Here is a 13,740-nt window from a genome sequence, read left to right as displayed (position 1 = left end):
CTTAGGAAGTTAACGCTTAGTAAAAATGCGGTCATCGGTGGTCTATGTCTGTAAAAGGGAAAGTGATTGTCTGTGATTTTTATGCGACTTTTTTATATAAAGGAAAAAACCTTAACAGTAAGTATAGCACTACTTGTGATTTTACATTAGGTATTTATTAGTTGATTTCTTTTTTGTACTATACGATAGGAACGTAGCTGTGGTGTAGTGGTGAAGCGGGTTGGATGTGCATAACATATGTATAGCTGTCTAAATAAGTATTTACATACAAGCTGATATGGAATCGGTTGATGTTTGGCAAATGGTTTGACCACACGCGCGTTGGGTATTGTGTTCGAATCGCGTGTACTTCTGACACCATTTCATTTGAAATTAGACAAAAAATTGTGGTCCTAACAACTTTACATGCGAGTTAGTTTCACATTTTCACGCGCATAAGAGGGAAAGTAAGGGACAGAGGGTGTAACGCAAAAACCGAAAATTGAATCTTCGTTATTTGCCTCCCTGTCATTCGAATGTACAACAGCGGTAGAGTGGCAGATAAGAAACTATATAACGATTTTCGACATTTTCTGTAGTGCTGCGTTTTTCATTAGTTAAATTCTTGAGTATATTTATAAAACACAACTACTGTCAAAAGCTCACTTTGTATAAAGATTAGGGTTCTTGGCACTGCAAGTTTTAACCATTTGATGAAACAATTGACCTTACAGAAATATTGTCGGAAGTATGCGCGTTCACTTTCATATTAGCGAAATGATTTATTGAATGATAAATGTATCTATAATAATTTAAATGGTTCTAGCGAATTTTTTAGTATCTTGATGATAATTTGGCGGATTACGTTTTGTTACGTTGGTTTGGACGTCGGTGTTATGTTTGCTTCGTCGTTCGGATACACGTTTTGGGTATATAGTCCATAAATGTCCATTCTGCTTGACTGAATCCTTCGTCCCTCGGGCGTATCTCATAATATATCGGTGTTACATGTAAGCGTGTATTCGGACATTAAGCTAAGTATATGTGACCTGTGGAGAATACAGGTACATAATTATATTTGTCCACGAACACTGCGGTAACGCATAGAGGCCTCGGCCACATCACGAAACTACAACCTGATTTAGATAATAGTTATTACATGGAAGAAAAATTTGATCCACTGTGGAATTCTTAATAAAAAATTGTTGCTAAAATATATCTCGTTGTTTATTGTGTTAAAGTACCTTTGTATACAAACTAATATACAGTTAAAACATAATTTGATTCATAAGGATATACAATACAAGCGCCATCTGTGGCTACGCTAATGGAGCCATCTATGAATTGCTATTATGTTACTGTAGGCGATTATAACAAGAAAATAGGTCCTTTATAGTCTGGCAAACCCAATTAGTCAGTAAATTGGGTGCGAGTACTATCGTAAGATAAAGACAGTATGATTCTCTCTATCTATACTTAAAACACACCCAATTTACAGGTCGCGAGCACAATATCGCCTCGTGCGTAATTACCAACGTAGCACACTTGTATCATAATGTACTATTACATCTGGTGCTACATTACGACACCGGTGCTATAATAAGCACATTACGTAACTACGTCGAAAATTTAAAGTGCCATATGTAATTTCCTATTTTTCGCACTTGTATCGTAAATAACTATTTTGTGGCAATACCTAATTTAATCACGTAGATATAGTTGGCTCGTAAGAGAAGAGCGCTGGTGGCCTAGCGGTAAGAGCGTGCGACTTTCAATCCAGAGGTCGCGGGTTCAAATCCCGGCTCGTACCAATGAGTTTTTCGGAAATTATGTTCAAAATATTATTTGATATTTACCAGTCGCTTTTCGGTGAAGGAAAACAACGTGAGGAAACCGAACTAATCCTAATAAGGCCTAGTTTCCCCTCTGGAATGGGAGGTCAGATGGCAGTCGCTTTCGTAAAAGCTAGTGCCTACGTCAATTCTTGGGATTAGTTGCCAAGCGGACCCCAGGCTCCCATGAGCCGTGGCAAAAATGACGGGGTAACGCGAGGAAGATGATGACACCTCTAATGGCTTACAGTCAACTTTTCACAAGAGGTCGAACTTCCATAGAATTTTTTAATCTAGCACAGATGTGTGTCAGTAGATACTAACAAAAAGTTTAGCCAGGCTATACTTGGGACGAGTATGATTGAACCAATTTAAAGGCCATGCATCTAATAGCTTTTTAAAGTTAGATCAGTAGCCATGTGATAAGACGTAAGTAGTACTTAATCACTTGCTAACATTTGTAATGTATGGCCGAACCGGCTTAGCCAGATTTGGTACCGGCTAATAACGTTTTAATGCCAATGCTGAGTAAGTAACTAACAAGTGACATTTTTGCTGAGCACGACGTTTGAGGGTTCCTTATTATGACCACTAAGTTGGCTTTCTTGGGGCTCGAATTGACTCATAGACATAGTATAGTACAATTGACTCGAGAAGGTGGCGATATCTCGTTCAAACTGTCTGTAATGAAGACAGACCATGACACGTTGAATTTAAAATTTAAAACATCGCTACATCGCTGCTGACTTTTGTATGTTCTACATTTCCTGCTACCCAAAGGTTGTCTGGAAGAGATCGCTTTTTAGCGATAAGACCGCCTGTTGTTACCTGGTTCTATTTTTTCTTTAAATTTTTCTTTGTAGTTTTACATGTATGTAAAGTGTATAATTTTGGTACAATAAAGAATATTTACTTACTTACTTACTTACATAACATAAAGTGTGAAATGGCGCCGTATGGCGACATAACATGACATGAATGTGTGTTTTTTTTTTCAGATTGGAGAATCTCTGAATATATGATATCCAAGCGAAAAGTTATCTAAGGGTAAAATTCGGAGCACTTCTTAAAGATAACGTAGGTACCTATTACTAGAAGTAGTGTCGAGCAAAATTTAATAATGATTCAGCGCTACTTTTCACTTTATTTTGCTTACTTAATACCTATAGACGGCGCTAGTACCTGTTACCATCGCAACTTAGTGTGGTCTTCGATTGAAGCAATAAAAATAAATACGTTACAGTGAAGTGAATTAGCAAACTCATAAAATAAAATGCTGAATCCTAATATAAAATCAATCAGCACCACGGCAATAAAACAAGTCCATTAAAACCCAGAAGTTACTACAATTTTGTTGAAATCTGCATACAAAAACCAATCCTGAACAATTAATCTTGCGCGCGAATCTGGCCCATTTCAATTCTTACGAGTGGCTGATATCATGTCATGGGGATATATACATATAAAGGATGACTCACGTTAGACCGGGCCGTGTCCGGGCCGGAGCTTCCGGTGCTTCGTTTTCGATGGAAAGCATCACGTGATCACCTGTTATGTCATAGAAAAGTAAGCGCCGGAAGCTCCGGCCCGGTCACGGCCCGGTCTAACGTGAGTCATCCTTAAGCCGATGGTCGGGGGCAGCGGCCATCGTTTAGTTGATTATCTCAATCCGAAATGGCTGTTAAGGTAACTAATTTTTATTACAACAATATATATTATATTATAACAAGGATATATTGGGTTAGGTATACGCAGGGCTATCGTATTGCGGTTATATTTCAGACATTGGACAGTTTATAATTATTTTTTTGAGAAAACAAACTTGATAGTTAAAGTTCAATTGTTTACTTGTCTTATTAAAGCAATGTGTTACCTATACACAATAAATCTGTAAAAATAGAACGACATTTCTCAGACAAATGTTGAATAAATTTAGTCATTACTTTTGAATTAAAAATCAGAGCACGTTCCTTAAAGAATGTCAATGCCAATAGGCATGACGATCCGTCGAAGTCTACTCACCTACTTACTAACATTTTACTTATTTATTGAGGAAGTAAGTACCTATCTAATATTTATCTTCACTATCAAGATTGGCCAGAAGTTTGATGATTGATACAAACGCAACAAATTCATTCAATAAAAGATTTTTTGTCCAAGTGTTTAGAGTACTCTCTTTTAGTTATACATTAGTTTTATTCCAGTTCGTCGTAGTGTTCGCGCTGGCGGTGGCCGCCCAGGCGTCAGTGGTGCCTGTGGGCGTCGCGCGCGCAGACGACACCAGCAGGTTCGCGTACGACGTGGCCGACCCCAACACCGGCGACTACAAGAGCCAGGTGGAGACGAGAATTTCCTATTGAACAATTTTACCGATGGCCGTTGTGGCTCTTATGTTTGGTGGGGCAAAATTGCCCCCATCTTCTCTATTCGAATTTCGATACCGTACAAAACATTTTCCGTGAAATAATTTCAATGCTTATTAAGTGAGTCGTGCAACGGAATAACGTATTGTCTTTTCTAAATGTCTCACAAAAGTTATAAATATGTTAATAAGTAATTTGCAGAAATGTAAAACAAAACACGCAGTTTTTACTTTTATGATATTGGTAAGAGGCAAACGTGCAGACGAATCCCGTGATGGTAAGCTATTACCGTCGCATCTATGTCGTCTACCTGTTTTTTAGAGACTACAATGGCGTGAGTGGAACTAAGACAGTATCCAAGCTGATGTTACTAACTCAATAACGCAATTTTAAAAGAACTGCTCCTTAAATTCGTCACGCAGATTCCAATTTCAAAAATAGGTACGATGGCCGTTTATATTGGATTATGTCTATCAAGTGCGACACTTGTTTACACAAGTAGGTACGGTTTCCCTTAAAGGAAGCGCACGGAACTGTCGACAGTGTGGGAAGGCATCAAGGTTCACTTTATGCTCCATTTCTATAACTGCGATTATTTATGACTACCAACACGCATAGAGGCATGGAGCCTACGCAGTAAGTACTCACTATTTTCTTTGTTCTTGGCTGCATTGACATTTTACTAAAGGCGTTATAAAATAATAAGCAGTGTGTGACTCACTGTTACATTCTGGGGCCTGTTTCATTTGATATATGTTCTGATTGAACAGAATAAATACCAATAGTACTACCGTACAGAAGTAACACTTCCTATTGCAAAACCGAAGTTTGACAGCGATTCAGGGACAAATCATGATGTCCCTTTCTAATGTAATTATGGCACTATCCCTTTTGGCTATTTAGGGTTGTCAAAATTCAAGTCATTATTTTATCTGTGGTTGTGCACGCAAAGGGACGTCAAGTTGTGCCAACACTAATAATTGCTCGGAGCAATGCTCGAAAGGAGGAACGTCGCCCCACTGGTGTTGTAGGTACTGATTTAAATGTCTGGCGCCAACGCTAAGGTTTTTGACAGTTGCTAACCCCATTAATTAAATTAATCAGATTTAATTTGTGACATCAGTCTCATGTTTAGATATCTATTATTGATAGGGAGGATAGGGATATGCAACGGAGTAGGTTCTTACAAAAAAAATACGATTTTTAAGTATAAAACGTTTGTATTTCGCATACATACCGCATATTATATGTACAAAGTCGTATAAGTTATTTACATTACGAAGAACACGTCGTGGTTTATGGCTAAGGAACCTTGAAACAAGGTTTCGTTAAAGTTACCATTGAGCTACCGGGGAAGCGTACGCGCCGTATGTGTAAGGGGTGCCGTAGTAAGAGCTGTATACGGAGGGTGCGGCGTAGCGGGCGACGACGGGGGCGGAGTAGAGGTGCGGTGCGGCGACGCCGACGGTGCGGGTGGCTACCACGGGGGCACTAGCGGCGTATACAGCAGGCCCTGAAGCAACCACACCGGTCGAGTACACGGAGGGAGCAGCAACCGTACGTGCGGCCACTACAGGGCCGGAGTACACAGCTGGAGCGGCAACAGTGCGTGCAGCATACACAGGAGCGGAATATACGGCAGGGGCGGAGACACTGCGCGCGGCAACAACGGGAGCAGCGGAGTACACAGCGGGAGCAGCGGAGTACACTGCGGGAGCAGCGACAGTGCGCGCGGCAACCACAGCGGGAGCGGCTTCGAATACTGGCGCGCTCACAACGGGCGCAGCGACAGCAACAGGGTCCTTGCGCACGACAGCGTTGAAACCATTGACATCATCAGCGGCATAATCTACGGTGCGCTTGGTGCCATCAGCGTCCAACAGCGAATACTGGCCCTGCACGACGCCGCCGACGCGCGTCTCCACTTGGCTCTTGTAGTCGCCGGTGTTGGGGTCGGCCACGTCGTACGCGAAGCTGGTGTAGTCGTCTGCGCGCGCGACGCCCACGGGCACCACTGACGCCTGGGCGGCCACCGCCAGCGCGAACACTACGACAAACTGGAACAAAAGAATAAAGTTTTATATAACGTGACAGAGCTAAAAGTTACTAAATGTTGTGTTAATAACGGCATCGTTTATAAAACGACCTATCTTTAGAAGCAAATTTTAACGTCGTTCTATGAGAGCGAGATGCGCGGCAGCATGTCACTTAAAATGAGATTGAACTATCATAAAATAAAATAGTTCGATTGCCACTTTAGGTTGTTCTTTCAATAAATTCGTTTAATTTTAAAGGAATATTCACATCAGTTTAGCTACAATTACAGATTCTAGAAACAACTTGACGTCTTGCGTGTTAAGCTGTAAAGGTCAGCTTATTTTGGAAGCAACTATAGCTGCTGCCATAACACTAAGAATTTTATGAGACATTGTTTTTGTTTTTCACTCTTTTATATTATGTTAATTAATAGATCGAACACACTAGACTTTATTTTAAAAATCTAGCAAAGATCTCAATAACTAATGTCAACACTAATGAATAAAAACCACATTAATCGCAGCACTATTAATTATAAGTAGATCACCTTAGCAGCCATTGCGTACGGACTAAAGTACTTCCAACCGAAGAATGATTCTCATAGGAACGAGACGAGCTTATATACGAAGAAGCAAATACGAGGGCGTGGTAACAAGAGTATGGACCTCATGTGCGATAGCCGTGCGTGGTTGACATCCGTGGACTTGAACGCTTTGGGTTAAGGTTGATATTTCCTTGGTTTTCAGGCTTTATGTATATGTCACAGGCATATTTTTAAGATATGTATAGGGCATTTGTCGATGATGTATCCGGAAACGCAAGGTCGCTGTGATCTGGATGGCTGGCCGGTCTGTGCATTCTTCGAGTAATTTATGCCGTCTGCTTGGCAGAAGACGTGTTTACGTTTTTTTTTAGTTCATTACAGTGGAATTTGTGTGCAGGAGCTTATCTGTTAAATTTAAGTTTGTGTTAAGGTGAAAAATGCATCATTATCACATTTTATGGATGTCTTTTGTAATTGTGTTTAATTGAATAATATAGGTCGGAGTAAGTAAATTATGTATTTGAATGTGAAGAGTCCCAGGCAAGCTCGGCGGAATTGCACCTTTCCATATACGTAGTTCCGCTCTCATTTTCTCTTGGTTTTTTATAAATAGATTTGTGTTTATTTATAAAGACGAGGATAAAAATAAGCTTTATGTAAACACTAGCTTCTGGCCGCGACTTCGTCTGCATGGGATGATGATGATGATGATTGATAACTATCCTATGCCTTTTCTCGGGCTTCAAACTATCTCCATACGAAAATCCGTCTTAATCGGTTTAGCGGTTTAAACGTAAACAGGTAACAGACAGAGTTAGTAATATTAGTTTGTAATATTATCAGGGTTAACACCAAAGTCCTAAGTTTCTCTGTGAAATTGATATATATTACTCGAGATAAATTAAAATGAATGAATGAATTTTTACGAGTGAATGTTCTTTAGAATATTTAGGCAAAAAAATTACTTGTGAATAAATTTACGCCATAGATATAAAACCCTAATTAATTAGTCTTCAAAAACGTTGACATTTATCTTGAATTCAGGTCAAACTTGGACTAACCAGGAAATCTCTGTCAAATTTTCAAGGATATTGGAGCAATGTTTTAGCAGTCCTAATTAGTTCAATAAAATGCTTAACAAATAACTTAGTTATGCGCAAACGATCTAATTTTCATGCTAAGCTATGACGCTACATATGTCGTTCCTTATAAGTTTCAAGGCGAACTATATTTTCAATTTCTTTGCCATCGTACTATGTGAATAGTAGTTGTGGGTTGCGAATAAAGACCACAAGTAACTAGTATCAAGGCAAATATGACAAAGAACACAATATGTGTCAAATTGTCAGAAGCTATAAGAGATGAATAAGGTCAAAGAGTTGTGGCAGAGGAATGTTATAAAATGGAACGTGTATTATAGCGGCTAGATATTCATTTGTCTTTACCCATCACGGAACAATCAGATCATTTGGGAGGCGTGCGTGGAGAAGAAGCCGGTACAGTTATCAGTTGAAATGTTGTAAACCTGTCTGTTGGGTTACACGATGAATCCCTCTACCACTCAGTATCAACTCTTCTTATGTTTGTATAATATCACATGTAAAAAATTCGGCACTGTTTGTCTTCTCTGTAGTCTATTTATTGTATCTTCCTATGTAATGACTGTTTGTTGCCATAATAAAAAAAAATATACTTAGAAGACATTAAAAATAGTTATGTGAGAGCGCAAAAAGCATATGCCATAAGTACAGATTAACTTATTCCGTTGTTTACCAAATTCTCGCACTGTACGTAAATTCCAAATATGTGGGGCATGGTTTTATTGTGCTTTTATTTCAAAAATGATCGTTAATAGTTGATTGTTATATCCTCTAGCCGCCCGGAGACCTAAGTAAAGGATGACGCAAGCTAGACCGGGCCGGGGCCGGGCCTGAGCTTCCGACGCTTCGTTTTCTGTGGAAAGTACCACGTGATCACCGATCAGCCGTCATAAAAAATTACTTGCCGGACGCCTCGGCCCGGGCCCGGCCCGGTCTAGCGTGAGTCATCCTTAATATAGTTATATATGTTTTGATCTGTGAGCGTTAAAGTTTAAATTGAAGTTAAAGGTTTTGTTTTAATCAGTGGCGTAACTAGGGGGAGGGGGGGCAGAGGGAGCAAGTGACCCGGGCGCTATCCAAGGGGGGCGCCAAAATGGGCAAAAGGCAGCAGGGAAACTTTTGTCAGTCGTCAGGGGGCGCAAATTTGGTGACTGCCCCGGGCGCCATATCCTCTAGCTACGCCCCTGGTTTTAATTATTGCTATTGTGGAAAGTACTCATTTAAAACAATTGGTTCTCATATGAATTTGAACCTACTATCAAATAAACAAAATAATAAAACAAATATTTTTTATTCCAAGCTATAAACGAATTATTATTGTAGGACCTATCCAATGTCACACTCCACCATATAACATTCAAGAAAAAACAATTGACATCCACACTTTACACAAATATGCATAGGCTAGTAAAAGGACATCGATTGAATATAAATGAAATTTAAATTATATTATTTGTCGGAGAACGTGGTGTAGGGCCTTGATAAAGATTCAAGATAAGTTTTCGATTTTATTCAATCGGTAAGTATAATAATGGAAAGAAGTAGAAAGAGCATTCGATCTTTAAAAAAATGATACTGATTTGATATCGACTCACAGTATATCTCACGCGCTTATAAATTGGTGTGAGTCACGGATGTCGAGATAATCTCGTTAAGATAAAAGTTCTCTACGACAAAAAAGTGTGGTCGAGCGAGAAGTCAATCTACAGAATTGCATCTCGTTACGATTACGTTAAGAGGTCAACGACATTATTTAGGTAACTATAATACTAACTTGACAAAAAGAAATGCCACTATGAAAACTTGTGTAAATGAATCAGTCTTTTGTACCAAATCTTCTCTGAGCGTCTCTCATGAACAACTATCTTAGATAGTACGTACCTAGGTACTAGAGTTTAGACCAAGATTAGTTGGCAGTGATTTTGATAGCACAGACTGCAAAAGTTATTTTAAACGTCAAATTTCTATAAAGTGCTGAAGTTAAAATAACTGTGCAATAGTTATTTTAACACATAATAACACTAGCACTGTCTGAGCTATCAACATCGCTGCCAACTTAGCTTGGTCTAACTATCTGGATCATCTACAGTCTTGGTGCGAGCGAGATGCACTGGCTACCTAATGTAATGTCAAATTAATAGCAAATCAAGATTAGAATTGGGAAGTTCCTACTTTCGCTCATGATTGCATATTTCCATTTTACAATGTATAATGCTTTTGGATTGCAATCAAGCTATCTGCCTGATTGCTTAACATATGAGATATTTAAAACTTAGGGTAATTGCATCTGACAATGATTTTATTGTATTTTTTAAAAATTAACAACTCGCGAACGCGTAGTAAAGCGGCGCGGTGCGTGGCGGCGGGCCCACGGCGCGGTGTTCGCAACGAGATCGCCCACGTAGGGCACTTCTATAGGTATCAAATGATTGATTCACCCCGCGCCGCATCGCTTCGCTTCGCGTTCGCGTGTTGTTCGCCTACGTAGTACGCTGCATTAGGCAAAAGTAATAGCAGATTCTGTAAATTTTGTGATTTAACATGTCAGATTATGCTACCTTATAGGTCTAATTAAGTATAGTATTTAGTAGCTCTACTTTCTTGAGTCAAATATAGCCCTTGCTCGCATGATTTAGCTTAATGATTTTTTTTTTGTGTATAGTATTTTTACCTGTAAATACCTTAAAATGGTACGATAGAATATGTATCAAAGTTTTTTGCTACTAAATTTAATTAATGTCGTATTTATTAAATCACATTTAGAAACGGGTCTATCGCGAATTTATTTTGTTACCTTTATTTACCGACGTTTTTCTAAATGTGATTTAATATGTGTTTAAACCGCGAAAGTTTTAAATGTTATAATGTCGTATTTGTATGAATAAAAACTTGATGTTTAATTAGTAATCAGTCACTTTTCCACCCACATTGAATTTTTACACAAGTTTTTACGATAAATTACTATTTCTGGAAGGTAAAGGTTAAGGTAAATGTCCGAGTGCTTGATACTGTCCTAATAATGCCCACCTTCAATCTTGATTGCAAGCAATAGAGATTAAGATGTAAAATAATAATATGTAGTACAGGATGGCTTTGGAAGAATTTTTAGTAATATTTTTCTTACTTAAATATTACCGCTTAACCCCGGGTTAGTGGGATGGTGCAAGTGGGCCTTAGAAGTCTTTTACAAAATGTAATTTAAAATTAAAACATATTTACAATCATTTATTATTTAAAAACAACATTTGAAAGCTTGTATTTTTATGATTCTTCGGTGGTAATCAAACATACGGCCCGATGGAAAAAAAGTGTGTAATCTTTATCTTTACACGCGATTGAAGGAAAACTTCTTTGACGATGACGTTTATCGCTATGTTGGCACTTTGACGTGTGTCCTATTGTGCGTGTCACTACTGAGCGTTACTTCCGTCAGAAAAAAAATCTGAGTAACCCTCTAGTCGCGCCTAAAGAAGTTTTACTTCAAAATATTTTTCTTTGGCCTTTAAAATAAATACACAAAGAAAACGTTTGTTAAAATTATTAAACGCGTGAGTCATCCCTTATGTGGAATCAGACGAAATATTTTTTGTCACTACATTGAATTATGGGACGAGACGGGAGAATTAATAGAGCCCTCTTTAGCGACCTACGCAGACAAAGAAGTTTGAAGATCCGGCGCAAATCCTGTTGAGTTCTATAAATGAATAATTTAGCGATACACGCGGCCCGTCCAAGGACATGTCTACGTACAGTTTAGACTATTAAAAGTAATATGTATCTGCGTAATTTTTTGCAATTCGTTAAAACAAGTCCAACAGGAAATTACTTGAAGCAAATTACTACTTAATTTAATTTTGGGCGCGCAAATTAATAATTGTAACTTGTTCTACTTACTTAGACGATAAGGAAAAGGTTACCCATGCTCTCGATTTTATCTGTTAGATCTTTTAAAAAGACACATTAAAAATAAAGACTCCGTTTGTAACGTCTGCACATAAAGCCACGAGCGCCAGATTGTTATAGGCAGACGGCTGTCTCACCCGCCACTTCACGAGATCTGTAGGCTTAAGGCCGTCCCTGAGCCAGAAGGCGAAAAATCTCCTTATATGATCATATTTTTCTAAGAGACGTTGATATTCCTAGACGTGGAAAAAATATATGTAGTTCTTGATTCTATTTTCTTTAGTAACACAGCTTCCGATACACGAACACATCGCTGATACAATTAATTCCCAAAGTAACCTTTAACTCGGACTTTTAATCAAACTTTAGTCGTTTAATTATTATGTGACACTATAAACAAAAAAAAGAAGAAAAACAATCTTAACTTAAATAGTAATTTGACAGCTTTCAATTTTCGATATTCTAAGGCAACTTTTTTAAAATAAATAAAAATCGACAAAATTTGATCAAAATTGACCCTTGGCGCGCATGGTTTTTCCCGTTCTTTCTTGCGAAATGTGACAGTGATAGCGGGAAATCGATGGAACAGCCTTAATAGCGCCGCGGCAGTATCTCGCGCTCGAGATAGACTATTCGTCTTTGCCTAACCATCCTATTAGAGAGAGAGACGGGTAGTCTTTCTTGCGGGCGAGACACTGTCGGGGCGCTCCTGTGTTAAGCCTACTGCTCAGACTAGTTTTCCACCGACATGGTACAAAAAATACAGTAGTAGACATTGTTCCACAACATGCGGCGTCCAGTCTATATTATTAACTCGTCTCTGGTTCTAACAACGTTAAGTAATTGCTTCATCGAGATATTCATTGCAATCTTGTTGGCATTTTATTTGTATCATTAACTGCATAGTTCGCCTCTAGTTTGTATGCCAGGTACGTACACGTATTTGACTTATTCATAAAAATGATAAAGCATTAAGGTAATTCCATTTGTAGGGAGATAGGTACCTATTCCTCCGACCCGACTACGAAAAAGGTTATTATCATACCCTACCATTGTCAAATATATGTAACCTAACTTAGCTTAAATCATAGAGTAACTTATACTAGAGCGGTACTGTCATAGTAAATTTTGTAACCCCAGTAAATTCACTGCCATCTGTCGACACACTTTAAAACTAAAAATAAATATTTATAAAAATACGATAAAATGTATTTAAATATGGATAAATGATTTTTTTATTTGCATTAATTATTTTTATATGATTTTGACCCATGTTCTTTCACTGGTATGCGTTAAAATTATAAATAACAAACGAAACAGTCAACGCCCTCTATACGAGTGTAGGCCAAAACTAGTGACGCCATCTGATCGAGAATCAAATTTTCGTGATTTTCGAGGCACGTTTTTTTCTTATCTTTGCTTAAATGAAATATATCAATTAAATAATCAATAATGCATGGATCTTTTGAAAGGAAAGGAATGAAAATAAATGTAAGTAAGACGAAAGTGTAAAGTATGGTATTTGAAAAGGAGGAATGTATGACAAACTGTGAAATTTTGATTGGTCAAGAAAGAGTAGAACAAGTGAAAGAGTTTGTGTATCTGGGAACATTATTCACTAGGGACGGTAAGCATGATAAAGATATTGAAAGGAGAGTGAGTGCTGGATATCGCGTAAATGGGGCACTTAACAACGCTTTTATGAGCAGCCAGAAGGTGTCGCAAAAGGCACGTTTGGCTGTGCATAGAGGGGTGCTGGTGCCTACACTTATGTATGGTAGCTAAAGTTGGGTATGGCAGAAGAGGCATCAGAGCCAAGTGAATGCAGTGGAAATGAGAGCGTTGAGAAGTGTGTGTGGTGTGAGATTACAAGATAGAATTAGGAACAGTGTGATAAGGGAAAAGTGTGGACTGAGCGAAGATGTAGTGACAAAAATTGAGTAAGGTATGTTGAGATGGTTTGGACACGTGAAAAGAATGAG

General features: G+C 38.4%; 1 protein-coding gene across 2 annotated transcripts; it reads right to left on the bottom strand.

Annotated features, from left to right (window-relative positions):
• Positions 1-5,374: 5,374 nt before the first annotated feature.
• LOC134740792 (cuticle protein 21-like) lies at positions 5,375-6,854 on the bottom strand. 2 transcript variants are annotated; one of them, XM_063673409.1, is made up of 3 exons: positions 6,759-6,854; positions 5,853-6,231; positions 5,375-5,783 (listed from the first exon to the last, which is right to left on the bottom strand). In XM_063673409.1, exons 1-3 carry the CDS (start codon positions 6,768-6,770, stop codon positions 5,509-5,511), a joined length of 666 nt encoding a protein of 221 aa, XP_063529479.1. In that variant the 5' UTR covers positions 6,771-6,854; the 3' UTR covers positions 5,375-5,508. The 2 variants fall into 2 exon arrangements, with proteins under 2 accessions (XP_063529479.1, XP_063529478.1); XM_063673408.1 differs by having other exon boundaries at positions 5,375-6,231.
• Between the last annotated feature and the right edge of the window lie 6,886 nt (positions 6,855-13,740).

The sequence above is a fragment of the Cydia strobilella genome, chromosome 4, assembly GCF_947568885.1.
Source record: "Cydia strobilella chromosome 4, ilCydStro3.1, whole genome shotgun sequence".
Lineage (NCBI taxonomy): Eukaryota > Metazoa > Arthropoda > Insecta > Lepidoptera > Tortricidae > Cydia > Cydia strobilella.
This window is presented reverse-complemented; position numbering and strand designations above follow the sequence as displayed.